This window comes from Hyperolius riggenbachi, chromosome 4 (genome assembly GCF_040937935.1).
Source record: "Hyperolius riggenbachi isolate aHypRig1 chromosome 4, aHypRig1.pri, whole genome shotgun sequence".
Taxonomy (NCBI): Eukaryota; Metazoa; Chordata; class Amphibia; order Anura; family Hyperoliidae; genus Hyperolius; species Hyperolius riggenbachi.
In genome coordinates this window covers 31,659,910-31,687,759 of record NC_090649.1, presented here as the reverse complement: position 1 = coordinate 31,687,759, position 27,850 = coordinate 31,659,910, and the positions used below count along the sequence as shown (strand labels likewise).

Genomic DNA, 27,850 nt, shown 5'->3' with positions numbered 1-27,850 from the left:
GACTTCCTGTACTGGGGGAAACCCATGCTTGGCAACCTATATTGAGGGCACCTACACATGAGATCCTATACTATGGCACCTATACCTGGCTACCTACCTATACTGAGTGTGAGGGCGTTTATTTTTTTTGGGGGGGGGGGGACACTGCGGTTATAACGTGTGGTGCAAATTGTCTTTCTTTGTCATTCTAAATGGTGGTGTTGGGGGAGAGGGGGTGGCTAACTGTCCCACTGATTGTTTTTATTAATATTCCTGAATGGTTCTAGCCTTCATTTTTAAGTATATTTAAGATAATGCACTCTTTCCATCCATTTGTGGTTGTTAATAGTATTTTTTCTATTATACATACGTGACGTGTCACAGAGATCTGAGCATTTGGCATGATGCGTAACAACGTCAAAAAAGGTTGGGAACCACTGTCCTAGGAGATATCTCAGGAGAAAAGGAATTGCATATGGGCCTCTGTGTGTGTGCGTGGGTGTGCACGCATGCGCAAAGAGGATGAAGGGGGGCACAAGATTTCGCTCAGGGCGTTGTGAAACCTAAGGCCGGCCCTGGTTGTAGCACCTTGGAGGAAGATGTAATTCGGGGTCCGGGGATCGCTGAAACCTCAATTTCCTCTTGTGCGAGGCACGCAGCGTAGCTTCAGTGCTTGGTGCTGAGTACTGGGCACCAAAATGACCTGCTTTGATAATAACACATTGATCAAGTCAGGGATATCATTTGAGAGGTTGATGTCCTTTTTTTAAACCTAGATAGCTATGCAGCTAGGAATTATTTTTCTGCTGCGAGTTCTGGGTCTTCAAGCACATGAACCATCTTTGAGTGTCGCAGCCCATTGGTACGAAGCCATGTGCAGGGTTATAGATGTGACACCTGCAGGACAACAGAGAGAGAGGTGACAGGTCATTCCATTCTCAATGTGTTTACGCCTCAGTTTTTAACGCATGAAAACTCTTGGAAATATTCTCTTATATTTTTTTTCCTCCTTAATTATCTCCTAGGAGATATTTTTCATATTCTCATTAAAGTACTGTAACTTTTAAGCCTTTTACTTTTGAAAAAGTACCCAAAAGAAAGTGAAAAAAGTACTATCAAAATTATTTTCTTGCTTGCTGGTAGCTTAAAAGGCATTTTATTGATAAGGTGTGAAAACTGAATTTACCTCACAGGAGCCTATAGGCACAGATGTCCTGGCACCTCAGACTTCACCCTCCATGAACCTACAAATCTCCCCCGTCAATTGCCCGTCATAGGTAGTTACAGGTGCCCCTTAGTATTAGGTAGCCAGAGCTATCAGTATTAGGTAGCTAGAGGTGCCCCGACTGATGGGAGATCTCATCAGAGGAATGCAGAGAGCTGAATGAGTAACCTCTCATTTACACTCTACTCAGGACTCTACTTAGGGAAGGTGGGAGGGAGCTACTAGGGGAGTGAGCGCCTTTCCAACATCAGGCGCCTATAGGCATGTGTCTACAGTGCCATATGGTAAATCCAGCCCTGTGTGAAAAGAACACTTAGGGCCATGTGCAATTCACCTTTTTCTCCTGAGTTTTTCATCTTCCGCTTAAATTAACTTTTGTCTCGTTTTTCTCTTACACGAGTCACGAACTGGATAAATTCAGGGATGATCGATGAGATGCAAGTCATTCCCAGTTGATGCAGGATTATGCCAACTGTCAATGCAAATTAAAGCTGTATAATTACCTGCTGTAGTTGTCTTTATCAACCCACAGATCTTCATTGTTTTCAATGCAATGCTGATAAACCTGGAAAAAAAAGTAATACTAGAATTAGCAGCTTAAACTGACTTGTATTAACCAGCATAAGGCCCGGTTCACATTAGCGTTTTTTTGCGGAGCCGGCCGTACGGATGCGGCCATCAGGATCAGGTAAAAACTGTCTATTTGTTCCTATGTAGCTGCAAAACCTTCCGTTTCCGTTCCGCTGGGCACAACGGTTCAGAAAAATAGGTCCTGCAGCATTTTTTTGTCCGCTGAGCGGAAAGGACAACGGATCCGTACAAGTGGATGGATGTGAACGGATCCATTGCTTAACATTGGATCCGTTCACATACCGGACCGTTTATACAGTATACGTTCCGCTTCCATTCCGCTCACCGCTAATTTGAACGGGGCCTAACACTCAGTTAATAGTCAGACAGATGGAAGGCATGTAAGTGCAGGCTGTCAGTGGGAGTTTTTATATGAGTGTGCAGCCAGTGGAGAAAGCCTTGAATTTTTCTGTTTACTCACGTTTATTAAAAAGTACTTTCAAGTAATACAGACATTCAAACTGTTTGAAAAATAACAGTGCTTAACACTTGTAAATAAAACAGTAAACAATTGGTTAATCATGGCATGTCATATTAATAGCACAAGTAAATCCAAAGAGTGAATGAAATCTTTTGTCATTAGCATGAATTTTGCATATTAAAGATAGCCTATTGCATCTAACAACCTTACACTAAAAGTTAACTGACAGAGAGCCGACCCAGGGAATCCGACTCCGTGGGCCCGGGGCGCCATCTCAAGGCAAAGAAGAAATAAGTTTGGTAAGGAATCTTATTACGATCAGTTTAGAGATAGATTCTTAAGTTAACGAAAAGGCTCTAGCAAGGAGGTCTGTGGGACTTCGATAGGTGATCCAGTCTTCCCATTTAGAGAGACATTTATCTTGGGTACCTTCCAATGTATATGCTATTTTTTCCATTAGAAGGATTTGATCAACAGGAGATCAAAATTTATAGTTGGTTGTTTCCAGTGGAAAGCGATTAACCATTGTGTGCGACCTATAAACACATTTACTAAAGGCCTAAAAGGTTTTGGAACCTGGGTAGAAGAAAAAAACAATAAGGCATTTAACATGTCAAATTTGAGCTCAATTTTCAAAACCTCTTTAAGTAGAGCAGATGTTTTTTTGCCAAATGTCAGTTGCAATTGGGCATTCCCAGAAAATATGTTTAATAGTTCCTATAGTGTTACACCCTCGAAAGCATAATGGCGAGGACTGAGGAAACATTTTCTGGACCCTATCAGGGGTGTAGTACCATCTAATGGCCAATTTGTAGGCCGTTTCCTTTATAAGGTTAGACTTAGAGCTCTTGGCTATGTTACTAAAAATGCTAGACCATTTATGATCTGAAAGAGGGGAACCCCAATCAGTCTCCCAATCTTGGACATGTTTGGGTTTCTCTTGTAATAAAGATTCTTGCAGATGGTTATAGAGTCTTGAGATTATTCCTGTTGCAGTGTGTGGATGTAGGCAAATTTGTTCATAAAATGTGCCAATACGCTCAGGAGGGCTTAAAACTGGGGAGGAGAGGAAATGCCGTATTTGTGCATATCTAAAGATTTCAGTTTGTGGGATGGATCTATTATGGACAAAAAGTGAAAAGGGGATAAATGTGCTTATCAACCAAAACTTTCTGGCTATGAGCAAGTTGTTATCAATCCACCAATGGAATACTTCCGGGTTAGTTAAACCTGGCAAAAAGTTTGGATTGCCTAGGTATGAAAGAAGGGGAGGTTTCACTGAGGCTAAGGAAAAACGAAATCGTATAAACTTCCATAGCCGTAAGTGCTGCCAAACAATTGTATTCAATTGGGAGACGGGTTGGGGAGTCAGTACCGGGTTCCACAAAAGGCCATTAAAAGAGTATGGTAGAATGGCTTCTTGCTCAAATTGTACCCATAAGGGGGGAGAGATGGTATTATTCCACTGCGTGATTTGGGCCAGTCTGGCTGCTAGATAATAATACCAGATCTGTGGGACCACTAGGCCTCCTGCGTGTTTGGGTCTATAAATGATCCTATTGCGAACTCTCGGGCACTTGTTGTTCCAAATGAATTTATTAAATAGGATTTGAAACGCTAGGAGTTTTGATTTGGCAATAAATAACGGGAGAGCTCTAAAAATAAAAAAGCAGTTTGGGAAGCAATACCATTTTCACTGCAATAATCCTACCTATCCAGGAAATTGATATTGAAGACCACTCTTTAATAAGGGCTTTAAACTTGGTAAGGAGGGGGGCAAGATTTTGTTCAAGGAGGGGGGCTAATGAGGGAGTTAGGGTAACACCCAGGTATTTAAACTTACTAATATTCCATGTGAAAGGGAAATTTGCTTCTATCAATTTGTATGAACCCACTGGTAAATTAACTGGCATAGCTACTGATTTAAACATATTAACTTTGAGACCAGAGCTTCTCTCAAACATTTCTAGGATATGCAAAAGGGAAGGAAGGGATGTTAATGGCTGGGAAATAAAAAGCAAGACATCATCAGCGTATAGGCTAATTTTATAAATAGAGTCTTCTATCTCATAGCCCTTAATGTTAGGATCTGCGTTAATAGCTAAGGCAAGGGGCTCCATCATTATTGCACAGAGCAAAGGGGATAATGGGCACCCCTGCCTAGTGCCCCTTGATACCCGAAAGAAATCCAAGTTGCCTCCTGGGATTCTAATTCTGCTCTGCGGTAGACTATATAGAGCTGTAATTGCAGTCATAAATGATCCTGTAAACCCCATACGTTGCAAAATCGAGAACAGATAGGTCCAAGACACAGAATCGAATGCCTTGTGGAGGTCAAGGCTTAAAAGCATTAAACGGTTAGTTTTGAGTTCGGTATCCTGAATGATGTTGGTTACAAGCCTGATATTGTCAGTAGTTTGGCGACTAGGAATGAAGCCTGTCTGTTCTCGAGATACAAGGGAGGGAATAATTTGAGCCAATCTCGCAGCTAATGCTTTTGTAAATATTTTCAAATCATTATTTATTATAGAAATTGGTCTGAAATTTTGTGGGAGCGTGGTATCAGTATCGGGTTTCGGTATGAGAGAGGTGTTGGCCAGAAGCATTTCCTCAGGAAATGGGGTGCCTTTTAGGACTGAGTTATACAACTTAACTTAGTGTGGGATTAAAATATGATCAAATTTTTTGTAGTAAAGGGTAGAATAACCATCGGGGCCTGGCGTTTTGGCGGTTTTTAATTGCTTAATAGTATTTTGAATTTCTTGAAAGGTAAAAGGGGCGTTAAGAAGGGAAATTTGCTCAGCAGTAAGAGTAGGAGTAGTTAGAGTATCTAGCCATTGTTGAGGGCGGGGTTCATCTGTGGCTTGAAAAAATTTACTATAATAGGTCATAAGTACAGATAGAAACTCTTTAGGGTGGGTCACTAAACGACCAGTATTATTTTGAATTTTATATGTGTGGGGAGGTCTGATATGAGAGGCTAGACGTCTAGCAAACATAGTGGAGCAGCTATTACCATGCAGCATAAATCTAGCTTTACACCAGCGGAGTGCTTTTTCTGAGGTATTAGTCAGGAGGGCTTTAAGACATCTACGCTTGTCTTGTATAATCTGAAACGCAGGTCCAGTGGGGTTTGCATAATATGTTTTGTATAGGCTGGTTAGTTCTTTTTGTAGAGAGATTATTGCGGAAATACGTTCCCTTTTGCGTTTGGAGGCTAGTTCTATCAGTTTACCCCTTTATGTGTTATCCAGATTAAATGATCTGAAATATCCGGTGAAGCGTTGGTCTGAAAGTATTCGTGAAGAGTGGCTTCTAATTCAGAGGTGATTAGGGAGTCAGTTAGCAGGGAGTCATTAATTCTCCAGGAATAAGGGTGTTCTTCAATTCCCATCCCTGTGAGAGAGACCTTAAAGAGAAACTCCAACCAAGAATTGAACTTTTTCCCAATCAGTAGCTGATACCCCATTTTACATGAGAAAGACAATGATTTTCACAAACAGACCATCAGGGGGCGCTGTGTGACTGATTTTGTGCTGAAACCCCTCCCACAAGAGGCTCTGAAGACCACGGTACTGCTGGCAAACTGCCACAATGTAACAATGTTCAGAGACAGGAAATAGCTGTTATTAGCTGTCTAACAGCCAGAGCAGCTAGAAACAGCTAAATAACCTGCCCACAGTAACAATGTCTCCATGTAATAAATGTCAGAATGTGAATCTGGGAGAGGAAAGATTTTACAATGAGCAAACACTGACTAAATCATTTATACATAATTATGGTAAAAAATGAAGCACTTTTTTACTACATTATTTTCACTGGAGTTCCTCTTTAACAAGACTGTGATCAGACCATACTGCAGGAAGGATATCTGCAGAGCAAGAGTCAGCCAACAGAACAGGGGATAAAAAGATATAGTCTAAGCGGGCTTCTGAGTTCCGTGGAGCAGAATGATAAGTGTATTCCCGTGCTCCCATATTGTGTGCTCTCCAACAATCTTGGAGTTGTAAATGCTCCAGCTTTTTAATTAGACGTTTAGAAAAGCAGCGGGTGTTTTGAGATGAGGTGCTGCTCCTATCTACTACAGATGTTGCAGTCAGGTTAAGGTCCCCTCCAACAATAAGAGTGGAAGAAGGAAGGCGGTCCAAAGTAGCAAGGGTGTTAATCAAGAAATCATTTTGGCCCTGGTTGGGGGCGTAAATATTAAGAATAGTGACATCTTTACCTGCCAGGGAGCCGAAAATCAATAAAAATCGACTTTCGGGGTCTTTATGAACGGAATGAATCACCCATGGCACTTGTTTCTTAATAAATATAGCTACACCTCTAGTTTTATTTTGGTAGGTAGTATAATATACTGTGGGAAAGGCAGGATCAAAAAATTTAGGTTCTTTGTCCGTTTGAAAATGAGTCTCCTGCAGGAGTAGGATATCCGCTCCCATCTTCTTATAAAGAAGAAAGGCTGAGCATCTCTTAACTGGGGAGTTGAATCCCTGCACATTGTGCGTAATAATAGATAATTTCCTAGCCATAGGGAATTATAGGATATAGCCACTTAGATAATTTGGTCAAAGAAGTAAGAATATAATCCTGCAGGAGCTCATTTTCATTAAAGAATCTCAGTTATGACTGCCTCATCAAAAACAAAAGGAATATAACAGGGCTAACGACAAAAATATACCATAACATGCTCAGATTTGACCGTAAACTTAAAGCTATAACCGTAAACTTAAAAAAACACAAAAAACTTTGCATGAGTGATCAAAGTAGAACTTCAACAGGGGAACCGGCCCCTGAATTTCCAGCTCGTGGGGGTACAAGTTTAAGTTACGATTTAAAAAGTCACTGTAGATAGCCAATAAACTGGAAAGGGGGGTAAAGCATCCGAGCGCTCAAGAAGCGAGAGACCAGATTGTTTATCATCAATCAGCCGAAAATGACAGGGTAGTTAGTCCGTGCAGGTTGCGTGGAGCAAGAGTCACTGTCCTAGTGATAAAAGGAGGTATGGTGATTTCTTCTGTATGTCCCACATTAAATGACAGGATCAAGCTTCCTGAGAGGGGCTCCCAGGGCTTTTAGATCCTCTAGCTGACCAGATAGGAGATATGGGACGTTGTGGCGATTCTTGGGATGATCTAACAGATCCCGAGATACCTAGTTTCTGTAAGAGAGAGCGTCCTTCCTCAAGGGTAGTTGCAGTGTGCAGTGTTCCATCTTGTGGGACAATCAATTTAAAAAGGAATCCCCATCGATAGCGGATTTTTGCTGTAATGAGTTGCGAAGTAACTTCCTTCATTTGGCGCCTACGATCAAGCGTGGCTGGAGCTATATCAGGGTAAATCTGAAGTTTCTATCCATCAAATTGTAAATTAGAAATGTTTCTTGCAGCCTTTAGGATTTCTTCTTTTGTTATAAAATCTTTTAGGCAAAGAACAATGTCTCTTGGGGGCTTATCAGATGTAGGTTTGGCCCGAGGGGCTCTATGTACCCAATCACAGGCAAAATCACTCAGATCTCTCTTGGGGAGCAAAAAGGAAAATAGGCCAGATACAAAGGGAGGCAAATCAACCACTGATTCTGGAGCACCCCTGATTCGCAAATTGTTGCGCCTATTTCTGTTATTTAAGTCCTCCATCTGAAAACGCATAGTGGAAACAGTTATTTGCAATTGCTCATGATCTTTTTTAAGTTCATTATGAGCCAGAGCGAGTTGCTCATGCTTCACTTCCAATCGCTCAGTGCGGTCTCCAAGAGCAGCTAGTTCCGCAGAGAGAGTTTGTGTTGTTTTCTGCAGCTCCAATTGGAATTTCTGGGCTAACTTATTATAGACATGTTGAGGAAACCAACATCCTCCAAGTGGTAGACAGGTCATGTGTATGCTCAGTGTGTATTTTATCCCATAAGTGGGGCTTGCACTCTTTTGCAGACTCACAGACTGCCCAGCAAGCACATGGTGATCCAGGTTTCTCTACACCCCTGGCATTAAACTGAAGCTTGTATGTTCAGGAGATAGCACTGTCTCATCGCACACCACGAAGTCCTGCCGCCATTTTATCCTTCTGATTTTTCATCGCCCTAGGCCATGGCCTTTGTGGTCTTTCCAGAAATCGGGCCCTGATACTGCGTTTATGCCGCCACACGGCGCACTTGCCCCTGAGCTGTGAGTACCTGGAACGCACAGGGAGCGGAAAACGGAAGGAGCGCAGATCACGTGACCAGAAGCCGACCCAGCGAGACTTGCCCAGCGAGAGGAGTGTTGCTCGCACTGCCGGTGACCCGCAGTCTGCGGTGTAGGATATCGGGATTACAGCAAGTTTTGGGATCCTTTGCGGAGCACTTGTTTACCCTCTCAGAGGTGGGATAACTCCTGATAAGGTACTGTGGCTAAACTTCCTTTCCACCAAGGTGGCCCTGCACCGTTATAAACTTTTGCGCTGAGGCATTTTTGTTTCTCAGAGTCTAAAGCTGCACTAAGATCTTGTTTGGTAAGCGCAGTAGTGTCTTGCTTACCGGAGGGTGACTTCTGAGAAGTAGAAGGCGGCACCTTGTCCTGCTTACGGGCGCCATCTTGGGAAGACATCGTGTCTTTGTCCCTCCGAGAAAAAGCCTGATGAAGGGTCGGCTGGGAGGAGGAAGTTGCTCCTTTCTTAGTCCGCGACATGCACGGTTGTCAGAGGACGGGGGTGATATAGAAAGAGTCCGAAAAGGTGCTGCCAATAGCCCCGGAGACGGCCGAGAACGGGAGCCCGCTACAGAGCTTCAATGATTAGCATCCTGCCGCCATCGCGCCGCGCATGCGCCCCCCGAAAGCTTTGAATTTTTCATGAAATAATCGGGGCAATCCTAATCATGTCCTTCATATAAATAACGTCCTTCATATAAATAACAGGGATGTGAAGCTGAGGTTTCCAGAAAGGCAAGTCTAGAGGTCTGCTAGTTGACACTGTGCCTTGACCCAATAAGAAGGACACATAGTAAATCTATGAAGGGTTTATTTGCTCATTTTTTGTACCCTCATGTAGCTACATATTTTATGTTTATTAGAGGACATTTAAGTCTCCCAGAATCTAACAAAGGAAAGTTTGGAGTCATACCCAAAGAAAATAAAGATTCCACTGGCTTCCTATACAGTTCCGATTCAGGATACTGTGTCTGGCCTACAAATCTGTCCACAAAAGCCGCTCACTTCGCTCCGCCAATGAACTTCGCCTGACTGCCCCCTCGCATCACCCAGTCCCATGCACGCCTCCAGGACTTCTCAAGAGCTGCTCCAACACTATGAATGTGCTACCTCCACCCATTAAGGTTGCCCCAACCTTCAACATCTTCAAGAAGGCCCTCAAAATGCACCTTTTCACTCTGGCCAATCCCCCCTCACTGGTACTCTAAACCCGCAGCTGAACTCTGGTCCCCTACCTTTTGTGTCCCTACCTCTCCCTCTAGATTGTAAGCCTTCGGGCAGGGCCCTCCTCCTTATGTCTTCTACCTGTTTACGCACCTCCATTACCGTACACTGGTATATAGTATATTTTTATGAATTTCAATGTTTTTTTTTTTTAAATGAGTTGGATATTTGTACTGTTTTAGCCTAACCGATTCCTTTTATGTTTTTTTTTAATTATTATACAGTATATTAATGCTATTATTATTATTACTAAGTATTTACATAGCGCCAACATCTTCTGCAGCACTTTACAGAGTATATTGTCATGTCACTGACTGTCCCTCAGAGTCATATGTCTATGTATGTATTGTAGTCTAAGGCCAATTTAGGGGGGGAATCAATTAACTTATCTGTATTTTTTTTGGGGGGTGGGAGGAAACCAGCATGCCCGGAGGTAACCCACACAAACACAGGGAGAACATACAAACTCAGTGCAGATAGTGGCCTAGCTGGGATTCAAACCGTGGACCGGGGAATGCTGTACATCACTTTTAGAATTATCTCACAGTGTCAGGGCCGTGGAGAGGATCCTCAAGGGGGTGGGGGTATGCAATTTTTTTAAAAAGGGGCACCAATCAATTGTGAAAAATTGTGTAGGTAATTCTCCGCTCTCAGAAAGTACTATTAGGCAGTCTCCCCACCCCACCCCTTTCCTTGATAGCAGTGTAAGGCAGACTTTAGACTGGTGCACACCTAAAAGCGCTAGCGTAATCGCAAATGCTCAGCGTTTTTAGAAGTGATTTTTCTAAGCGATATTTGGAGTGGTTTGGTGTAGCAATTTTTTAATTTTTTTTTTACAGTAGAGCTGAAAGTGTACAGCTTTTGTAAAAAAAAGTTTGGAAAATAGCTCTGATCTAGTGCTTTTTAGAGAGATTTTCCACTTTCCTATACCTAAGAATGAGGTGGAATAGCCTCAGAAATGCTGCAGGGCACACGTTTGCGTTTCGGAGAAAATCACATCGCTCTGGTGTGATCCCTTCCATACAAATACATTAGCCAAGCGCTTTTAAAGCGCTAGCATTTTGAAAAGCTCTCAGAAGTGCTCTTGGTTTGCAGGGCCGGATTTGGACTTCCCAGTGCCCTAGGCCCGGTACCACCAACCGCCCCCCCCCCCCCCACACACACACATACACACACACACACTCAGGGTGCATACACACATCAGACCATAGTCTTTGGAAAATGAAGGATCACAGACCAATTTTACCCCCTTCCATGTAGTATGAGGGCCATACCTACAAAGTCTATTCTATTGAGCTGAACTCCCCATCAGATAGAAATCTTTGCAAGATGCTGCACACAAAGATGCTGTACACATGCAACAGATCAGTATCTGCAAAAGATCTGTTCCTGCAAAAGATCCGTTTCTGCAAAATGCATTCATAGTCTATGATATCTGCAGATCCTCATACACACCTTGTTTAACAAACATTCATCTGCAGATCAGATCCACCAGGATGGATCTTCAGATCTGCAGATGATTGTCTGATCTGCAGATAATTGTCTGTTAAACAAGGTGTGTATGAGGATCTGCAGATATCATAGACTATGAATGCATTTTGCAGGAACGGATCTTTTGCAGGAACAGATCTTTTGCAGATATTGATCTTTTGAACGTGTTCAGCATCTTGCAAAGATTTTTATCTGATGGGGAGTTCAGCTCCATAGAATACACTGTGTAGGTATGGCTCTCGGACTCCATGGAAGGGGGTAAAATTGGTCTGTGATCTTTCATTTTCCAAAGACTGTGGTCTGATGTGTGTATGAGCCTTTAGGAAAATGAAAGATCACAGACCAATTTTACCCCCTTCCATGTAGTATGAGAGCCATACCTACACAGTCTATTCTATGGAGCTGAACTCCCCATCAGACAGAAATCTTTGCAAGATGCTGCACACAAAGATGCTGTACACATTCAAAAGATCAGTATCTGCAAAAGATCTGTTCCTGCAAAATGCATTTATAGTCTATGATATCTGCAGATCATCATACACACCTTGTTTAACAGACATTCATCTGCAGATCCGATCCACCAGGATGGGTTTTCAGATCTGCAGATGATTGTCTGATCTGCAGATGAATGTCAGTTAAACAAGGTGTGTATGATGATCTGCAGATCTCATAGACTATGAATGCAATTTGCAGGAACGGATCTGTGGCAGGAACAGATCTTTTGCAGATACTGATCTTTTGTGTCTGTACAGCATCTGTGTGTGCAGAATCTTGCAAAGATTTTTTCTGATGGGGAGTTCAGCTCCATAGAAAAGACTGTGAAGGTATGGCTCTCATACTACATGAAGGGTGGTAAGATTGGACTGGGATCTTTCTTTTTCCAAAGACTATAGTCTGATATGTGTATGAGCCTTAACGATCACTTGTTTGCAGGATACCTATGAATGTTTTCTCTCTGAAAAATGATGAATGATTGTTTTTCCTGTTAGAGCAGTGAGTCCCTAATGCCTGGTACGCACCAGATAGATGGGTTGAATCGATTTTCCGATCACTTATACAAAGTCGATTAGAAAAATGATCAGAAATCAGATTAGACCTGTCAGAAATAATCAATTTGAACCCATCTATCTGATGGCAAATTGCATGGTGTGTACCAGGCATGAAGTAGCAGAGCGGCATTCATCCCCCTCTCTGCTCTTCTGTAATCACAGATCTGTTGCATTTATTTTATAGTATTTATTGTACTGATTCTTTCACAGGTGTTTTTTTACTGTTTGCCAACACGGTACAAATATATATTTTTTTAATTTTTAGTGTATGTTATTACTTTTGGTATACAAAACAGAATGTAACAATACAAAAGTATACAACAGTACATTTGTAATTATAATTATAGAGAAGTTGTCTATCTCATACTAGACTACTGCTGCCTTTAAAATGAGCCAGCAAGGGGTTAAGATTTAGCTTAGAAGGGGCTGCCATAAATCTCTCTAAGGAAAAAAAACCCTTATCTGTTTAAGATTTACAATCCAGGGGGAGAGAGGAGAAGGAATGGCTCAAGTCATTAACAGAATCTGACCAGCAATACATTGTTTAGCCCAGCTTGAGTTGTAAAGTGGAAATAATTCTGTTAAAATGTTTACTTTTACTGGATCAGAAATTGTCTACATTGTGATCCATGTTTCTCTCACCCCTGGCAATAAACTGAAGCGTGTATGTTCAGTAGATAGCACTGTCTCATCGCACACCACGAAGTAAGGAAAATACACGGAGCTCTGGAATTCTGACTGTGTGTGTGCAGCAAAGCCGGGGCGCTTTGGAGCAGGAGAAATGATTTATTTTGACATGCAGCCTCTTATCTCTCTCAGGTCCTGCCGCCCTTTTATCCTTCTGATTTTTTTCCGCCCTAGGCCGTGACCTTTGTGGCCTTTGCAGAAATCCGGTCCTGTTGGTGTGCACCAGCCCTTTGTGTCACCTCTCAACCCCCTATATAGTAGTATTCAGCAGCTTTTTTATTTTAGCACCCTAAATCTGCAATGATAGGTGCCCACTATTAGAGTGGGCAGAGTGGAGCGCAGTAGACCCGGACTCACCTATCATGACGCTGTCTATAAATGGCAACTAAGTGTGGCTGTCTTTTAATTATATTTTCAGTTAATTGGTTTGCCCTCTTATTATCACAACTATGTGGTACAGAGGCGGGAAACGGGAGTTGTGGGAGCCCCACTACTAAAGCACGCGAAGCAATAAAGATAACCCCCTCCCTTCCCTTAGAGTGTAAGCTCCCAAGGGCAGGCCTCTCTCACCCTTCTGTGTCTTGGAATGTTATTAACTTATTAGCTTGCACTTTGTTTTTTATTCATCATGTTACATCTGTCATTGTAATCTCCAGTTCTGTATTTTGTACCAGTGTCCATATTTGATGTATATCTTTGTCTGTATTATTATGTACCCCATGTTTGTTTTCCGACTTTGTACAGCGCCACTGAATATGTTGGTGCTTTACAAATCAATGATGATAATAGTAATAACAATAATAACTACACCCGTTATGAGTACTGCGATACTGTGTGTGATGTGAGCCTCACCTCGATATCTTCTTCACGTAAAAGTTTGTAACTGTTGATTGTGCAGAGTCTGCGACTTTCATTGAAGGAAACACTCTTCTCATTGAGGACCACCAAACTGCAGTCACCCTGGTCACCGTACCGGTTGCCTGTAACACAAAGAGAATAACGCCATGTTATCTAAAATTGTTTTCAGGCCCGTCCTCATCTTCCACCAATAATGCTCATTTTGTGGATATCCACATACTATAGATGGCTAAACTATCAGGGTCATCCATCCAGAAAGTTGCAACCATTTGCTTTTAACTGCCAGCCAAGGTATTCTTTATAGGTAATTTATCTGAGACGGGATAGAAAAATATGTATTCATACCTGGGTCTTCCTCTAGCCCCCTTCTACCTGATCACTTCCTCACCACCGTCCTCCGGCCGAACTTGGAGACTTACTTCAGCAGCTGAGAGCGCACTTCTCTTGTGCAGACTGGTCGCGACTGGAGGAAGTAAAGAGACCCGGTACAGAAGACGGAGAAGGCTGAGGGCGGCGACATGGGAGCGATCCAGGCGGATGGGGCTGGAGGAAGCCCCAGGTATGTATAAAACTTACAGGCAGTCAGCTCTGGTTTCCTTTCACATACATAGCAATTTTGGTTATGATAGCATGTATGAGGGCTTAGCACCAAAGTCAGCACAAAATTACACAAAATTACATGAAATTATGGATGGATTAGATTTACATGTTACATAGTTACATAGTTACATAATTATTTTGGTTGAAAAAAAGACATACGTCCATCGAGTTCAACCAGTACAAAGTACAACTCCAGCCTGCTCCCTCACATATCCCTGTTGATCCAGAGGAAGGCGAAATAATCCTTACAAGGCATGGTCCAATTAGCCCCAAAAGGGAAAAATTCCTTCCCGACTCCAGATGGCAATCAGATACAATCCCTGGATCAACATCATTAGGCCTACCTAGTAATTGTAGCCATGGATGTCTTTCAACGCAAGGAAAGCATCTAAGCCCCCTTTAAATGCAGGTATAGAGTTTGCCATAACGACTTCCTGTGGCAATGCATTCCACATCTTAAAGAGAACCCGAGGTGTGTTTAAAGAATGTTATCTGCATACAGAGGCTGGATCTGCCTATACAGCCCAGCCTCTGTTGCTATCCCAAACCCCCCTAAGGTCCCCCTGCACTCTGCAATCCCCCATAAATCACAGCAGTGCTGTGAGGCTGTGTTTACATCTGTAGTGTCAGTCTTGGCTGCTCCCCCGCCTCCTGCATAGCTCCGGTCCCTGCCCCCATCCCTTCTCTCCAATCAGCAGGGAGGGAAGGGATGCAGGCGGGGACCGGAGTTCTGCAGGAGGCGGGGAGAGCAGCAGACTGACACTATAGAGATAAACAAAGCCAGCTCTGACAAGCTGTTTGTCAGCAGTGTGGCTGTGATTTATGAGGGATTGCAGAGTGCAGGGGGACCTTAGAGGGGTTTGGGATAGCAACAGAGGCTGGGCTGTATAGGCAGATCCAGCCTCTGTATGCAGATAATATTCTTCAAACCCACCTCGGGTTCTCTTTAATCACTCTTACTGTAAAGAACCCTTTCCTAAATAAATGGCTAAAACGTTTTTCCTCCATGCTCAGATCATGTCCTCTAGTCCTTTGAGAAGGCCTAGGGACAAAAAGCTCATCCGCCAAGCTATTATATTGCCCTCTGATGTATTTATACATGTTAATTAGATCCCCTCTAAGGCATCTTTTCTCTAGACTAAATAAACCCAGTTTATCTAACCTTTCTTGGTAAGCGAGACCTTCCATCCCACGTATCAGTTTTGTTGCTCGTCTTTGCACCTGCTCTAAAACTGAAATATCTTTTTTGTAATGTGGTGCCCAGAACTGAATTCCATATTCCAGATGTGGCCTTACTAGAGAGTTCGTAAAAGGGAAAGAGGCGCCCTGGTGTAATAAAAGCATCTAAAATCAGCTTAAAATCGAAAAGTGATATGAGGTAGCTTACCTCAATGACGAAACCTCTGTAGTTAATACAAGGGATTTTTATTAGCACAGGCATCGCGTTTCGCGGGTCTCGGCCCGCGCAAATAGAAAAGATCATCTAGCATAGGGAGCCTCTAGAGAGGCTCCCTATGCTAGATGATCTTTTCTATTTGGCACTTTTACTGGCCTGATGAAGCGGGCTGAGACCCGTGAAACGCGTTGCCTGTGCTAATAAAAATCCCTTGTATTAACTACAGAGGTTTCGTCATTGAGGTAAGCTACCTCATATCACTTTTCGATTTTAAGCTGATTTTAGATGCTTTTATTACACCAGGGCGCCTCTTTCCCTTTTACGTGCTAAGTATACCCCGAACACATCCTGTCCGAGGGGAGGTGGCAGACCACCAGTGGAGTCCCCACAGTGGACTCTGTCCCCCTTTTTTCCACTAAGAGAGCGACCATCCTTCCGGTTCTGGCTAGGACCACCCCGAGTGGAGTCTCCGCCTGCTTCCTGTGGTTGGTTGCCCCTCTGCAACCTCCCTTTGTGAGTAGTGCTTCTAATTTATTTTCTTTTATTGTGGTCATTGACATATTGCACTACTGGGCTCCCGTTTTTTGTCTCCTGTGACTTTTTCTACAGGGTGTTCATCCACCCCTACTACAATTACTAGAGAGTTAAACAGGGGCAATATTATGCTAGCATCTCAAGTTTTTATTTCCCTTTTAATGCATCCCAAAATTTTGTTAGCTTTAGCTGCAGCTGCTTGGCATTGAGTACGATTATTTAACTTGTTGTCGATGAGTACTCCTAAGTCCTTCTCCAAGTTTGATGTCCCCAACTGTATCCCATTTACTTTGTATGGTGCTAGACCATTGGTACGACCAAAATGCATGACTTTACATTTTTCAACATTGAATTTCATCTGCCATGTATGTGCCCATATAGCCATCCTATCCAGATCCTGTTGCAATATGACACTATCTTCCTGAGAGTTGATGATTCTGCACAATTTTGTAAAAATGTGAAAAAAAAATGTGAAATTTATTATGAATTTTTCCGAAATTCCACATTAAAATTTTGCATCGTTATTGCAAATTACAATATGAAATTACGACTATGTGAAATTTATGCTGATCACTAATGGCAATAGTAAATATTCTATTGTGAAACCATGGGGTCCTGGTGCCTTACCTAGTGGTGTGGTTAATAAGGCTGTTTGGAATTCTTCTGTGGTAATCGTTTTGTCCGTAGATTCGATTTCTGCAAGGGACAATTGGAGCATATTAGACTTTTTTATACACTCTGTAATTTTGGAAAATGTTATTCATTGGTACACAGTTTTTTGTTGAGGACTCAGGTAGGTTATATAAATGTGCATAGAAACACCTTGGCTGTATCCTTATAAGGGCCTCATGTTTTAATGATGTTGAGAAACACTGCTGTAGAGAGAGTGCACAGACCAGTCCAAAAACTCCTTCATGACTTTTTCAGGCAATAGCGTGTTCAGCATTCTGAGCGACATGCATTCTTGGCCGAGCAGCTTGCACTGTTCTATAGTAAGGGATGTGGGATCAGAGGGTAAATACAGTATAATGGCATTTATCTGGTCTACTGCATTATGTCCAAGCAGGATTATATGCAGGTAGGTCATACCTGTACAAATATCACCTTACTATCATGGGCAGAAAAAGTCTGTACAGGCTCAGGGACATAGCAATAGCTAAGCCATAGCAGCTGCTTAGGTCCTTGGAGCAGAAGGGCCCAGGCCGTACTTGATGTGTTCATAATTAACTTTCTTGGGTTCCTCCACTCACTGACTTTGTTTTAGTACCCATGGACAAGGCCGAGCCGAGGTGAGAGAGGCTCCAGCCTCAGGCCGCAGTGTAGGAGGGGGCGCAGGGCCGAGGAAGAGGCGAGAGAGGCTCCAGCCTTAGGGCGCAGTGTAGGAGGGGGCGCAGGGCCGGGCAGAGGCGAGAGAGGCTTCAGCCTCAGGGCGCAGTGTAGGAGGGGCGCAGGGCTGGGCCGAGGCAGAGGCGAGAGAGGCTCCAGCCTCAGGGTGCAGTGTAGGAAGGGGCGCAGGGCCGAGGCGAGAGAGGCTCCAGCCTCAGGACGCAGTGTAAGAGGGGCACACACCTCACTCAGCTAGCATTCCCCTATTGTGTTTGAAGCAGAGAGAAATCAGGAAAAGGGGATACATGGCAGTGACTCTTTGGTGTCTCAGCCTTGGGTGTTGGAGGACCTTGTCCCGGCTCTGCCCATGGACTATATGCAACATTGATTGCACAAAAATGTAAATTGCTCAATTAACTCGCATCCATAGGGTAGGGGCATGTGGTGAGGGCCCCATGAAAGTTTAGCTATAGGGCCCCATAATCTCTAGCTATGCCGCTGTATAGGCTTATAGAGTATTGCTACTCTCAATATTGTAAGATGTTCAAACCAGATCTTGTGATCTTATTCCGAAACCCCAAGTTAATTACCTGCATGATTCCGTTTTGTGAGGCCAGTAACCAGGCCAACAAGGATAATTGCTGCTATTCCCAAGACCACCCAGCAGATGATTTTCCTGAGGGTGACTGGACAGAACAACTGGAGAAGAAAAATATCAGAATTATGCTTACTGAAGTCATATAAAGCACAGCATGTTATAAATATAAAGCACAGCATATTATATCTATCATACTGACAAAAAAAAAAAAGTCACACTGTCAAAATACAGTGTACCCGAAGTGACATGTGACATGCAGGCAGGGGCGTAACAATAGCCCCTGCAAGGGATGCAGCTGCAGGGGGGCCCTTAAGGGGAGAACCATGAGGGGGGGCCTGGCTCTGGGGCCCTCCAGGGACATTTTTAGGGGCAGGAGGGGGTCCAGCGCTGGAAGGGGGAGCAGCAGGCTCAAATAGCAGAGGGAATGGGGGCCCGACTACTCCTTCCCTCACCTTGGGCTGCCATCAGCCCCCCCCCCCTCCAGCAACGACATTTGGGGGGGGGGGGGGGGGCTCATCCAAAGTTTTGAAGGGGGCCCAGTGATTTCTAGATATGCCCCTGCATGCAGGGCCGGCCCTTCCATTAAGGCAGGGGGGCAATTGCCCCAGGGTCCCCATACAATGTTGGGCTCCCCACACTGCTGAACCCCTTGACCCCCCTCACTTAACTCTCCTGTGCTCCCAGAGGCCCCTGCAGGATAACAGCATTCTATTTCACCTGTCCTGTGTTGCTCTGTACGCGATCCCCATCTCCATCCTGCCTCTTGTGACTGGGCACATATCATTACACTTACACATAATATGCACCGGGACACAAGAGGGAGGTCGGCAGCCCCCTGGCAATAGGGCCCAACATCGCACAGGTGAGTTACATTTGCCCTGGTGACATAATGAGATAGACACACAGATAACTAGGCTGTATTCCTTCCCTTCTTTCTCTGTCTGAAAGAGTTAAACATCAGGTACTCAAGTGACAGTTTCTCTCCAGGTGGGACTGGGTCGGACTGTAGCGCAACCATCACTGATAAGGAATTTCAGTCATAAAACACTTTCCTACAAGAACAGCTTCCAAGTGCAGGGGATAGATAACAAATGTAATAGACTATAAAAAAAAGGGATAGATATAATTGTTTATTTCATCAACTATTGTTCACCACGGGTTTCCTTTAATTTCTGTAGTTGGAATCATGTGGCCACTTAGTTCTTGCATTTAAGGATGCTTGGATACCCTAATGGAAGTGGGAGGAGGGCCCAAACTTCACTTAAGGGACCTGAACTCCTTCAGGGGCCGGTTCTAGACTTTTTGCTCCCTGAGGCAAACTTGTGAGGATGTGCCCCCCCCCTTCCCACTTTGGAATGATCATACAGCGCCTGAAAAGTTTCACCCTCAGTATAGGTAGGTAGTCAGATATAGATGCCCCCCTATAGGTATCCAGTATAGTTGCCCCCTATAGGTAGCCAGGTATAGGTGCCGCCAGTATAGGTAGCCTGGCATAGGTGCCCCCAGTATAGGTAGCCTGGCATAGGTGCCCCCAGTATAGGTAGCCAGGTATAGGTGCCCCCAGTATAGGTAGCCTGGCATAGGTGCCCGCAGTATAGGTAGCCTGGCATAGGTGCCCCAGTATAGCTAGCCTGGCATAGGTGCCCCCAGTATAGGTAGCCAGGTATAGGTGCCCCCCTATAGGTATCCAGTATAGTTGTCCCCCTATAGGTAGCCAGGCATAGGTGCCCCCAGTATAGGTAGCCAGGTATAGGTGCCCCCAGTATAGGTAGCCAGGCATAGGTGTCCCAGGAATAGGTAGCCAGGCATAGGTGCCCCCAGTATAGGTACTATAGTTGACACAGTATAGGTAGCTAGCATAGGTGTCCCCAGTATATGTAGCCAGGTGTATAGGTGTCCCCAGTATAGCCAGTCTATAGGAGTCCCCAGAACAGGTAGAAGTTGTCCCCCCCAGCAGTAGGGAAGCAGCGCAGTGGAGAGGAGCGTTGAGCAGAGCAGTGGGGAAGGGCGAACGTCTCCCCCCCCCTTCCCTCACCTAGGGGCTCTCCCCTCCAGAACATTTGCGGCAGTGGCTGGCAGCGGGCAATAGTGGGCGGGAGTTACCTCCTCCTCGTTCCGGCGAGTTGAAGCTGTGCGTGCCGCTAGTCTGGTCTATTCAAGACCAGAGAAGCGGCACGCACAGCTTCAACTCGCCGGAACAGGAGGAGGTAAGTCCCGCCCACTGATGCCCGCTGCCAGCCACTGCCGCAAATGTTCTGGAGGGGAGAGCCCCTAGGTGAGGGAAGGGGGGGGGGGAGACATCCGTCCTTCGTGCTCAACGCTCCTCTCTACTGCGCTGCTCCCCTCCACATATGCTAGGGTGGACGGCGTCCACTCTCCAAAAAAAGTAAGTGGACGTTGTGACGCCAGGCGACGCCCAGTCGTCCAAAACGCACAAAAATCGCAGATCCAGCAGTCGTTTCTGATCACCTCAATCGATCGCACATCTATTGCAGGGCTCAGAATGACAAACTTTGGTTTTAAGGTAGACAGTTCTGGGAAAGGAAGTTAATTGCGTTTAACACCTAGCTGTAACAAGCTGGTTCCCCGGCCCCCTGGAGAGCTAATGGCCCCTCTCAGAGGATTTGCCAGCTGCTCTGATAAGAGGCCTAGTTTCAGCCAGGCAGGCTACGAATCCCCGGGAGGTCTTGACACCTTGCTCCCTGTGAAGGATCAAAGGGAGCCAGTTGCCAGCACACACCCTGAATGACCTGAGGCTCATAGCATAATCCATAACTTCCCAGATCTGTCATATTTCTGGGGTTCCTGAGATGGCAGCTTCGCCAAACGTGGGGAAAGTGTAACATGAGTCCCGGTACCGGTTCTGTGAAATTCCCAGAACTCTGTCCCCTAAACTCTCATAGCAATATGGGTTTGAAGAGACGGGGGGTAAATTCTCATGATAGACCTGTCATATTTCATGTCCTAGGATTCGTACAATCATGCTGAGTGTGAATATGCGGTATAGGTTTTAACTGCCCCCACGTGCACCCCAAGATGGGCCGAACTAGAATTCTGCCAGTCTGAGGGTCTGTAAGGATGGGACAGCCCCTGCTCCATCCTCTTGAGGCTGGACTTGTGCCTGTCATAGCCACTCCCCGCAGCGAGGGGTGATAAAACTAGTGACAGGCTGAAACGCAAGGGTCCTCCACCTTGAAACTCCATCTTGATCACATCTGTGCCAGCTTGAGGATATGCTGGCATCCACCTGGTCTGAACTCTGAACGTTGAACTGAAACAAAAGGACAGGGGCGCCTCTAGCCATTTTGTCACTCCAGGCAAGAAAATCTGTGGCGCCCCCACTCCCATGGCGCCCTTCCATGAAAATAATCGTAATGCGGCAGCGTTTCACTAGGAAACAATCAATGCAGCAGCGTTTTTCATCAGAAAATTCGCAATGCGTGCAGTGTTTCACCAGAAAATACACGTAATGTAAGGCTGCAGAAGTGAACTTACGGGCTGCAGGCCACTGAACTGACGTGGCGTCTATTAGATGCCGCAAGCCTGTCCACCAACTGGGGACACATCTGGCGGGGAAGGTTGTGACCACGGTCCCCCCTGCACAGCACTCATGACCGCCTGGTTGGCCTGGCACCCTCTACAATGGGTCAGAAGGAGGCACAAAGGGGGAAAGGAGGAGTCACAGGTGGAATAAAGGAGGCACAAAGGGGCACAGAAGGAGGCACAGGGGGACAGAGGAAGGCGCAGGGGACAGAGGTGGAACATGGGGATTGAGGGGGCACATGGAGACAGGAGGCACAAAGGGATACAGAAGGAGCCACAGGAGGACAGAGTGGGACTGAAGGAGGAACAGGAGGGCAGAGGTAGCACAAGGGGACAAATAAAGGCAAAGGAGATGTAAGGAGGCACAGGGGGACAGAAGGAGGCACAAAGGGCACAGAAGGAGGCAGAGATGGCACAAAGGATGAAAAAAGGATGCACAAGGCACAGAAGTGTCAGCTGCCTGCAACTTACGCTAAGTAGATGCAGCAGAAGCAAGTAATAAAACACCCACAGGGGTGTGGCTTAATTTTGGGTGGGGCTTAATTCAGCAACATGGCGCCCCCCAGGACCAATGGCACTCCAGGCAATGGCCTGTACTGCCTATGCCTAGAAGCGCCCCTGCAAAAGGACTTTACCAAGGACTTTATGATTCTTCCCACAAAAGGACATCTTTCCATGAAACTAAGTATTTTTTCTCCCTTTCTTTAATTCTTCATACTGGCTATTAATGTTTCAATAATTGTTGATTTTAATAATTGTCTGTATATATTAATTATTTATATTGCCCGTGAATAAAGACTTTATCAAAGTCATTCACTGTTCCGCTACCCTGCTACTCAGCCGCACAAACTGAACCAGACTTCTGAAGAGACGCTACTATTGTTACTAGCCGGACAGAATAGAGTGTGTTTAACCGTTTTTATTTGCAGGACCAGTCAGTCAGTCGTGTCCACTGGCCCATACCAGTGGTGGTGGCAGATACCCTGAGATAGTGTGTAAGTTGTAATTACCGTAACCTCACAGACTCCCTTCTGGTCGGGCTGCTGCCCAAATTTCTGTCGGTTTCTGCGCAAAGATCGCGACCGCAGCTTGCATGGTCTGTGTGCTGAAACCGATTGGAAGGCAATTTGCGGTCTGACCACTAGGGCTCCTGCATTCACGCAGGACTCGACCCCTGCTGCCTCATCTAATACAGTCCCCAGCCCCTCGCGCAGTGCTGCCGTGACAGGAGAGCATCTCCCATAGCGTCGCATGTACAGAAAGTACTTACTTCCTGTATATGCGCCGTTACCAGGAGAATCGTGTTCCTGTTACTTCATCATGCCAGGTAGCATTAAAGTATGAGGTGACATCAGCAGACGGAACTTTAAAGAGGACCTGTAGTGAATATAACATAGTGAATAAAATGGCTTACTTTTTTTTTTTTTTTACAATATTAATGTATAAATGATTTAGTCAGTGTTTGCCCGTTCTTAAAGGACCACTATCGCGAAATTTCTAATAAAGAAACATTTCTACAAAAGATTTATTCTGGAAATAATGCTAGTAGAATGGGTAGTGAAGGGTTAAGAATTAGTTAAATAAATCACCCTGCTGTTTACACATTCAAGGCAGCGTGAATGTGACAGGCAGCTCTTCTGAGAATGTGACAGCACTTCCGAGGGTCAGCTCCTATCTGCCTGGCTAACAATACAGGAGGAGACAGTTTTACTGCTTGAAAAGCCGTTAGCATTAGCCAGCAGATAGGAGCTGCCCCTCCGGAAGTGCTGTCACATTCACGCTGCCGTAGGGCGATTTATTTTTTAACTTATTCTCAACCCTTCACTATCCCTTCTACTAGCAATATGTCACTACAGTCAGGGGCGGACCTACCATGAAGTCAACTGCCTCACATAATTCAGGCGGCAAAATCTAGGGGGCGGATTTTGTACAAACAGGGCCATGTGGCACCTGCCTCCTCTCCACTCCCCCCCCCCCCCACCTTCCTGGAACACACACTACCCTCCTTATCCATGCATCCTTGAACCCCTCTCCTCATTTGACCAGTGGCACCTGCTGCGACCAATCAAGCGGGGGTGCTGGCACCAGACCGGCCAATCACAGCCGCCCGAGGCTCCTTTTGCTAACTGGTGCTGATGGTCTTGCGGAGGTAAATTGTGTATGTGTTTTATGGTGGTGGTGGTGGTGAGGGGGGGGGGGGGGGGGGGGCTAGGGGAGGGTTAGTCAGCATGCTGTTGGTCAGTTGCGGCTGAAGATAGTGGGCCTTGGCCAGCAAAAAGTACAAATTTGGCCCTGTATATGTTTACCCTTTTTTACTATTTACTGTGTGCTATATTGTTTGTAAGTCACTTTTTTGTCATTTTTAGTGTATCTGGGACAATGAAAACTTGATTTTTACTTACCTGGGGCTTTTCTCAGACCCCTTTAGTCTTTGATGTCCCTGGGTGCCCTCCATGTCCCATCTTTTGTGCCACTGTGTCCCCAATTAAAGTCCATGACTGTCTGAATTGCACATGTGCTGTATCCGTCATGCACCTCCTTGATTGCACTTCCGCAGCCAGGAGTGTTCTTCGCATGAGCAGTTTGCAAAGACTCATAGCTGCGCATGCCCAGAACCCTGCCAGCCACAGGAGCGTGATCGAGGAAGCATGTGGGCTGTTTATTTTATATAGTTATATAATTATTAGTGTATTATAATTCATTATAATTTTTTATAAATTACAGGATGACTTGTGGAACCCTGGAACTCATTTGTTACAAGTTTCAAAGAGATACAAGTTCCACTTCAGTTACTCAAAGCAGTTTGCAAGTTTGGAACTGCCCTAAAGCAATTTCTTTTTGGAATAAGGTCTCTAATCTCATAACTAAAGTAATTAAATGTCCCTTCATCAAACACCCAGCTATTCTTGTCCTGGGATATAAGAAGTCCTCCATAAAATTCCCTATCCACCGCATGATCCAATTAATTGCTATGCCGGCCAAATCATATTTGGCCTCTCAATGGCAACAACCCAGACTGGCGCTTGAACCTGTGATCCAAAGAATGCATAGACTTATGGTAAGTGAGCGAATGTTAGCTATGTTAGTTCCAGAAGACCTGGGACCCATGGCTAGACTATGCTGATGCCCAAGGCCTACACTATCTGGTTTATTTTTCCTGATCTCCCATACATAAATCACCTTGCATGTAACTGTAATTGTTAATCATAGGTCCATGTGTGTGCTCATGACCTTTCTTGATGTTCTTTTTTCTAAAAGTTCATCCTTCTAAAATCTCTCAATTTGTTACTATTATGCTAAATCTTCCACTCCCTCAATGTTTTATTCTTTGCCTTTTCTTCTTCTTATGGGGGGAGGGGGGGGGAGGGGGGGGGGGGTGATTTGTATCATAATGTTCTTTCTTATGTTCTTGAGCTGACTGTTCCTCACTTTCCTAAAGTTATCATGTGCCTTCCCCCTGCGTGGTGTACAATGTTCATTCTTTTGGTCTGTTCTAATAAAAGCCTTTGAAACCAAAGCAGTTTACAAGTTATTGAACGACCAAAATGCATGACTTTACATTTTTCAACATTGATGAAATTCAATGTTGAAAAATGTAAAGTCATGCATTTTGGACGTACCAATGGTCTAGCACCAAATGGGATACAGTTGGGGACATCAAACTTGGAGAAGGACTTAGGAGTACTCATCGACAACAAGTTAAATAATCGTACTCAATGCCAAGCCGCTGCAGCTAAAGCTAACAAAATTTTGGGATGCATTAAAAGGGAAATAAAAACTCGAGATGCTAGCATAATATTGCCCCTGTTTAACTCTCTAGTAAGGCCACATTTGGAATATGGAATTCAGTTCTGGGCACCACATTACAAAAAAGATATTGCAGTTTTAGAGCAGGTGCAGAGACGAGCAACAAAATTGATACGTGGGATGGAAGGTCTCACTTATCAAGAAAGGTTAGATAAACTGGGTTTATTTAGTCTAGAGAAAAGATGCCTTAGAGGAGATCTAATTAACATGTATAAATACATCAGAGGGCAATATAATAGCTTGGCGGATGAGCTTTTTTGTCCCTAGGCCTTCTCACAGGACTAGAGGACATGATCTGCGCATGGAGGAAAAACGTTTTAGCCATTTATTTAGGAAAGGGTTCTTTACAGTAAGAGTGATTAAGATGTGGAATGCATTGCCACAGGAAGTCGTTATGGCAAACTCTATACCTGCATTTAAAGGGGGCTTAGATGCTTTCCTTGCGTTGAAAGACATCCATGGCTACAATTACTAGGTAAGGCCTAATGATGTTGATCCAGGGATTTTATCTGATTGCCATCTGGAGTCGGGAAGGATTTTTCCCTTTTGGGGCTAATTGGACCATGCATTGTAAGGGTTTTTCGCCTTCCTCTGGATCAACAGGGATATGTGATGGAGCAGACTGGTGTTGTACTTTGTACTGGTTGAACTCGATGGACGTATGTATTTTTTCAACCCAAATAACTATGTAACTATGTAACTTTGTAAACACTGCAAAACGAAACAATCTGCTCCTCCCTCAGAAGAAGAGGTTAATGGCACCGGCGGCAGAGTGAAATAAAATGGGTCACTGGAAAAGTGCTGACAGACACATATTGGCGTATGTTAATTTGCATAATAGTGTTGTAATGTGTGTGCTTCTCTTCGGCTCTGCTGCAGAAACACATGAAGCCTGCTCTGCTCTTGCTGATTGTGCTGACCTCTCTCAGTAACACTGAATGTCACAATGCCATGCTGCGGACCAACATCAGCGCATCTGAATTACATTTGCACTGATATTTTGCCATCAACACCAAGTGTAGCTCTAGGTGTTGCCCTCCCCTCCCCCTCCATTCCCCCACTGCCTCATGCTTCTCCAATTCTTATTGCAGTTCTGCTGTGGTTCTTGTAGTGCAGGGCCTCTCCTCACCTTTGCCAGTATGCTGCCTTTAGATTGTAAGCTCACATCACAAGGGCAGGGTTCTCTCACCTTTTGTGTCTTGGAAATGTTTTACAATTTGTTCATCGTGTTACATTTGTCACTGTAATTACTATGTCCACCAATTCTGTATATTGTACCAATGTCTGTATTTTGTGTATTATGTTCACCATGTTTGTTATGTACTCTTTACGGTGCCATGGAATGTGTTGGCACTTTATAAACCAACTAGGTAAAAGGCCCACCCGTTAAAAAACATGCGCTCGGTCTCGCCCATGACCCTCCATCCCCCCCCCCCCCCCAAAGCGTGCACCCATGCATGCACACATGCCCGTCTGTCCCCCTGCGTCCGTCCTCCTCCCTGCCTAAAGTCCGTCTGGGTGCCGAGAATGTACGCCAGGCACAACACAGGGGCACAGGAGGATGCAGCGACAGGGATATTATTATATAGGATAATTATAGTAATAATAATATGTTACAACTGAGCTAAAATCAAGAAAACAAGTATAGCACTATCAAGATCAAGGCTTCATTTTAAAAAGTTTTAAAAACACAGCATGCATACAGTATAGTAAAACTTTTAACCTTTATTAATTTCCCATTTCTAAACATGCATAGCATTCTTTTAACCTCAAATAATGGCATAAATAATAGTATCACTTACCTCCTCCTCCTCCTTGTTGTGTGCATGTTCCCCATGTCTGAATGTGGGTGGTCGCTGTCCCTCCACGTCTAGCTGGAGATCCTCCATTATGGCAGGTTGGCCTTCTCCATTTCCCATCTGCTGGTTTTCCACAGTGAGAAGCCCGATGCCTACATCGTCCATCTGCTGGACCTCTAATGTAGGTAGCTGGCCAGCTGGCTCCTGGCTACTCCATGTAGTTGGCTGCTCTACTCTAATGTCCAGCTGCTGGTCTTCCATAGTGAGAAGCATGAAGCCCCCATGGCCTGTCTGCTGGTCATCTAATGTAGGTAGCTGGCCAGCTGGCTCCTGGCTTCTCCACACGGTTTCCTGCATTCCTCCATTTTCCAGCTGCTGGTCTTGCAGTGTGGGGGAGCTTGGTTTTCCCATTCTGCAGGATCTTCATGTAAACCCCCTGTAGTGATGGTGCATAAAGAAAGCTGTGTCTGCAGAGAGAGGAGCAATGACGTGCTCTGATCTA

The 27,850-nt window shown here is 44.7% G+C and overlaps 1 protein-coding gene across 1 annotated transcript; it reads right to left on the bottom strand.

The window, feature by feature from the left end:
* Positions 1-52: 52 nt before the first annotated feature.
* LOC137570324 (uncharacterized) lies at positions 53-27,850 on the bottom strand. The gene is made up of 6 exons (XM_068278971.1): positions 27,352-27,850; positions 18,192-18,300; positions 16,903-16,971; positions 13,740-13,867; positions 1,708-1,769; positions 53-876 (listed from the first exon to the last, which is right to left on the bottom strand). Exons 1-6 carry the CDS (start codon positions 27,757-27,759, stop codon positions 768-770), a joined length of 885 nt encoding a protein of 294 aa, XP_068135072.1. The 5' UTR covers positions 27,760-27,850; the 3' UTR covers positions 53-767.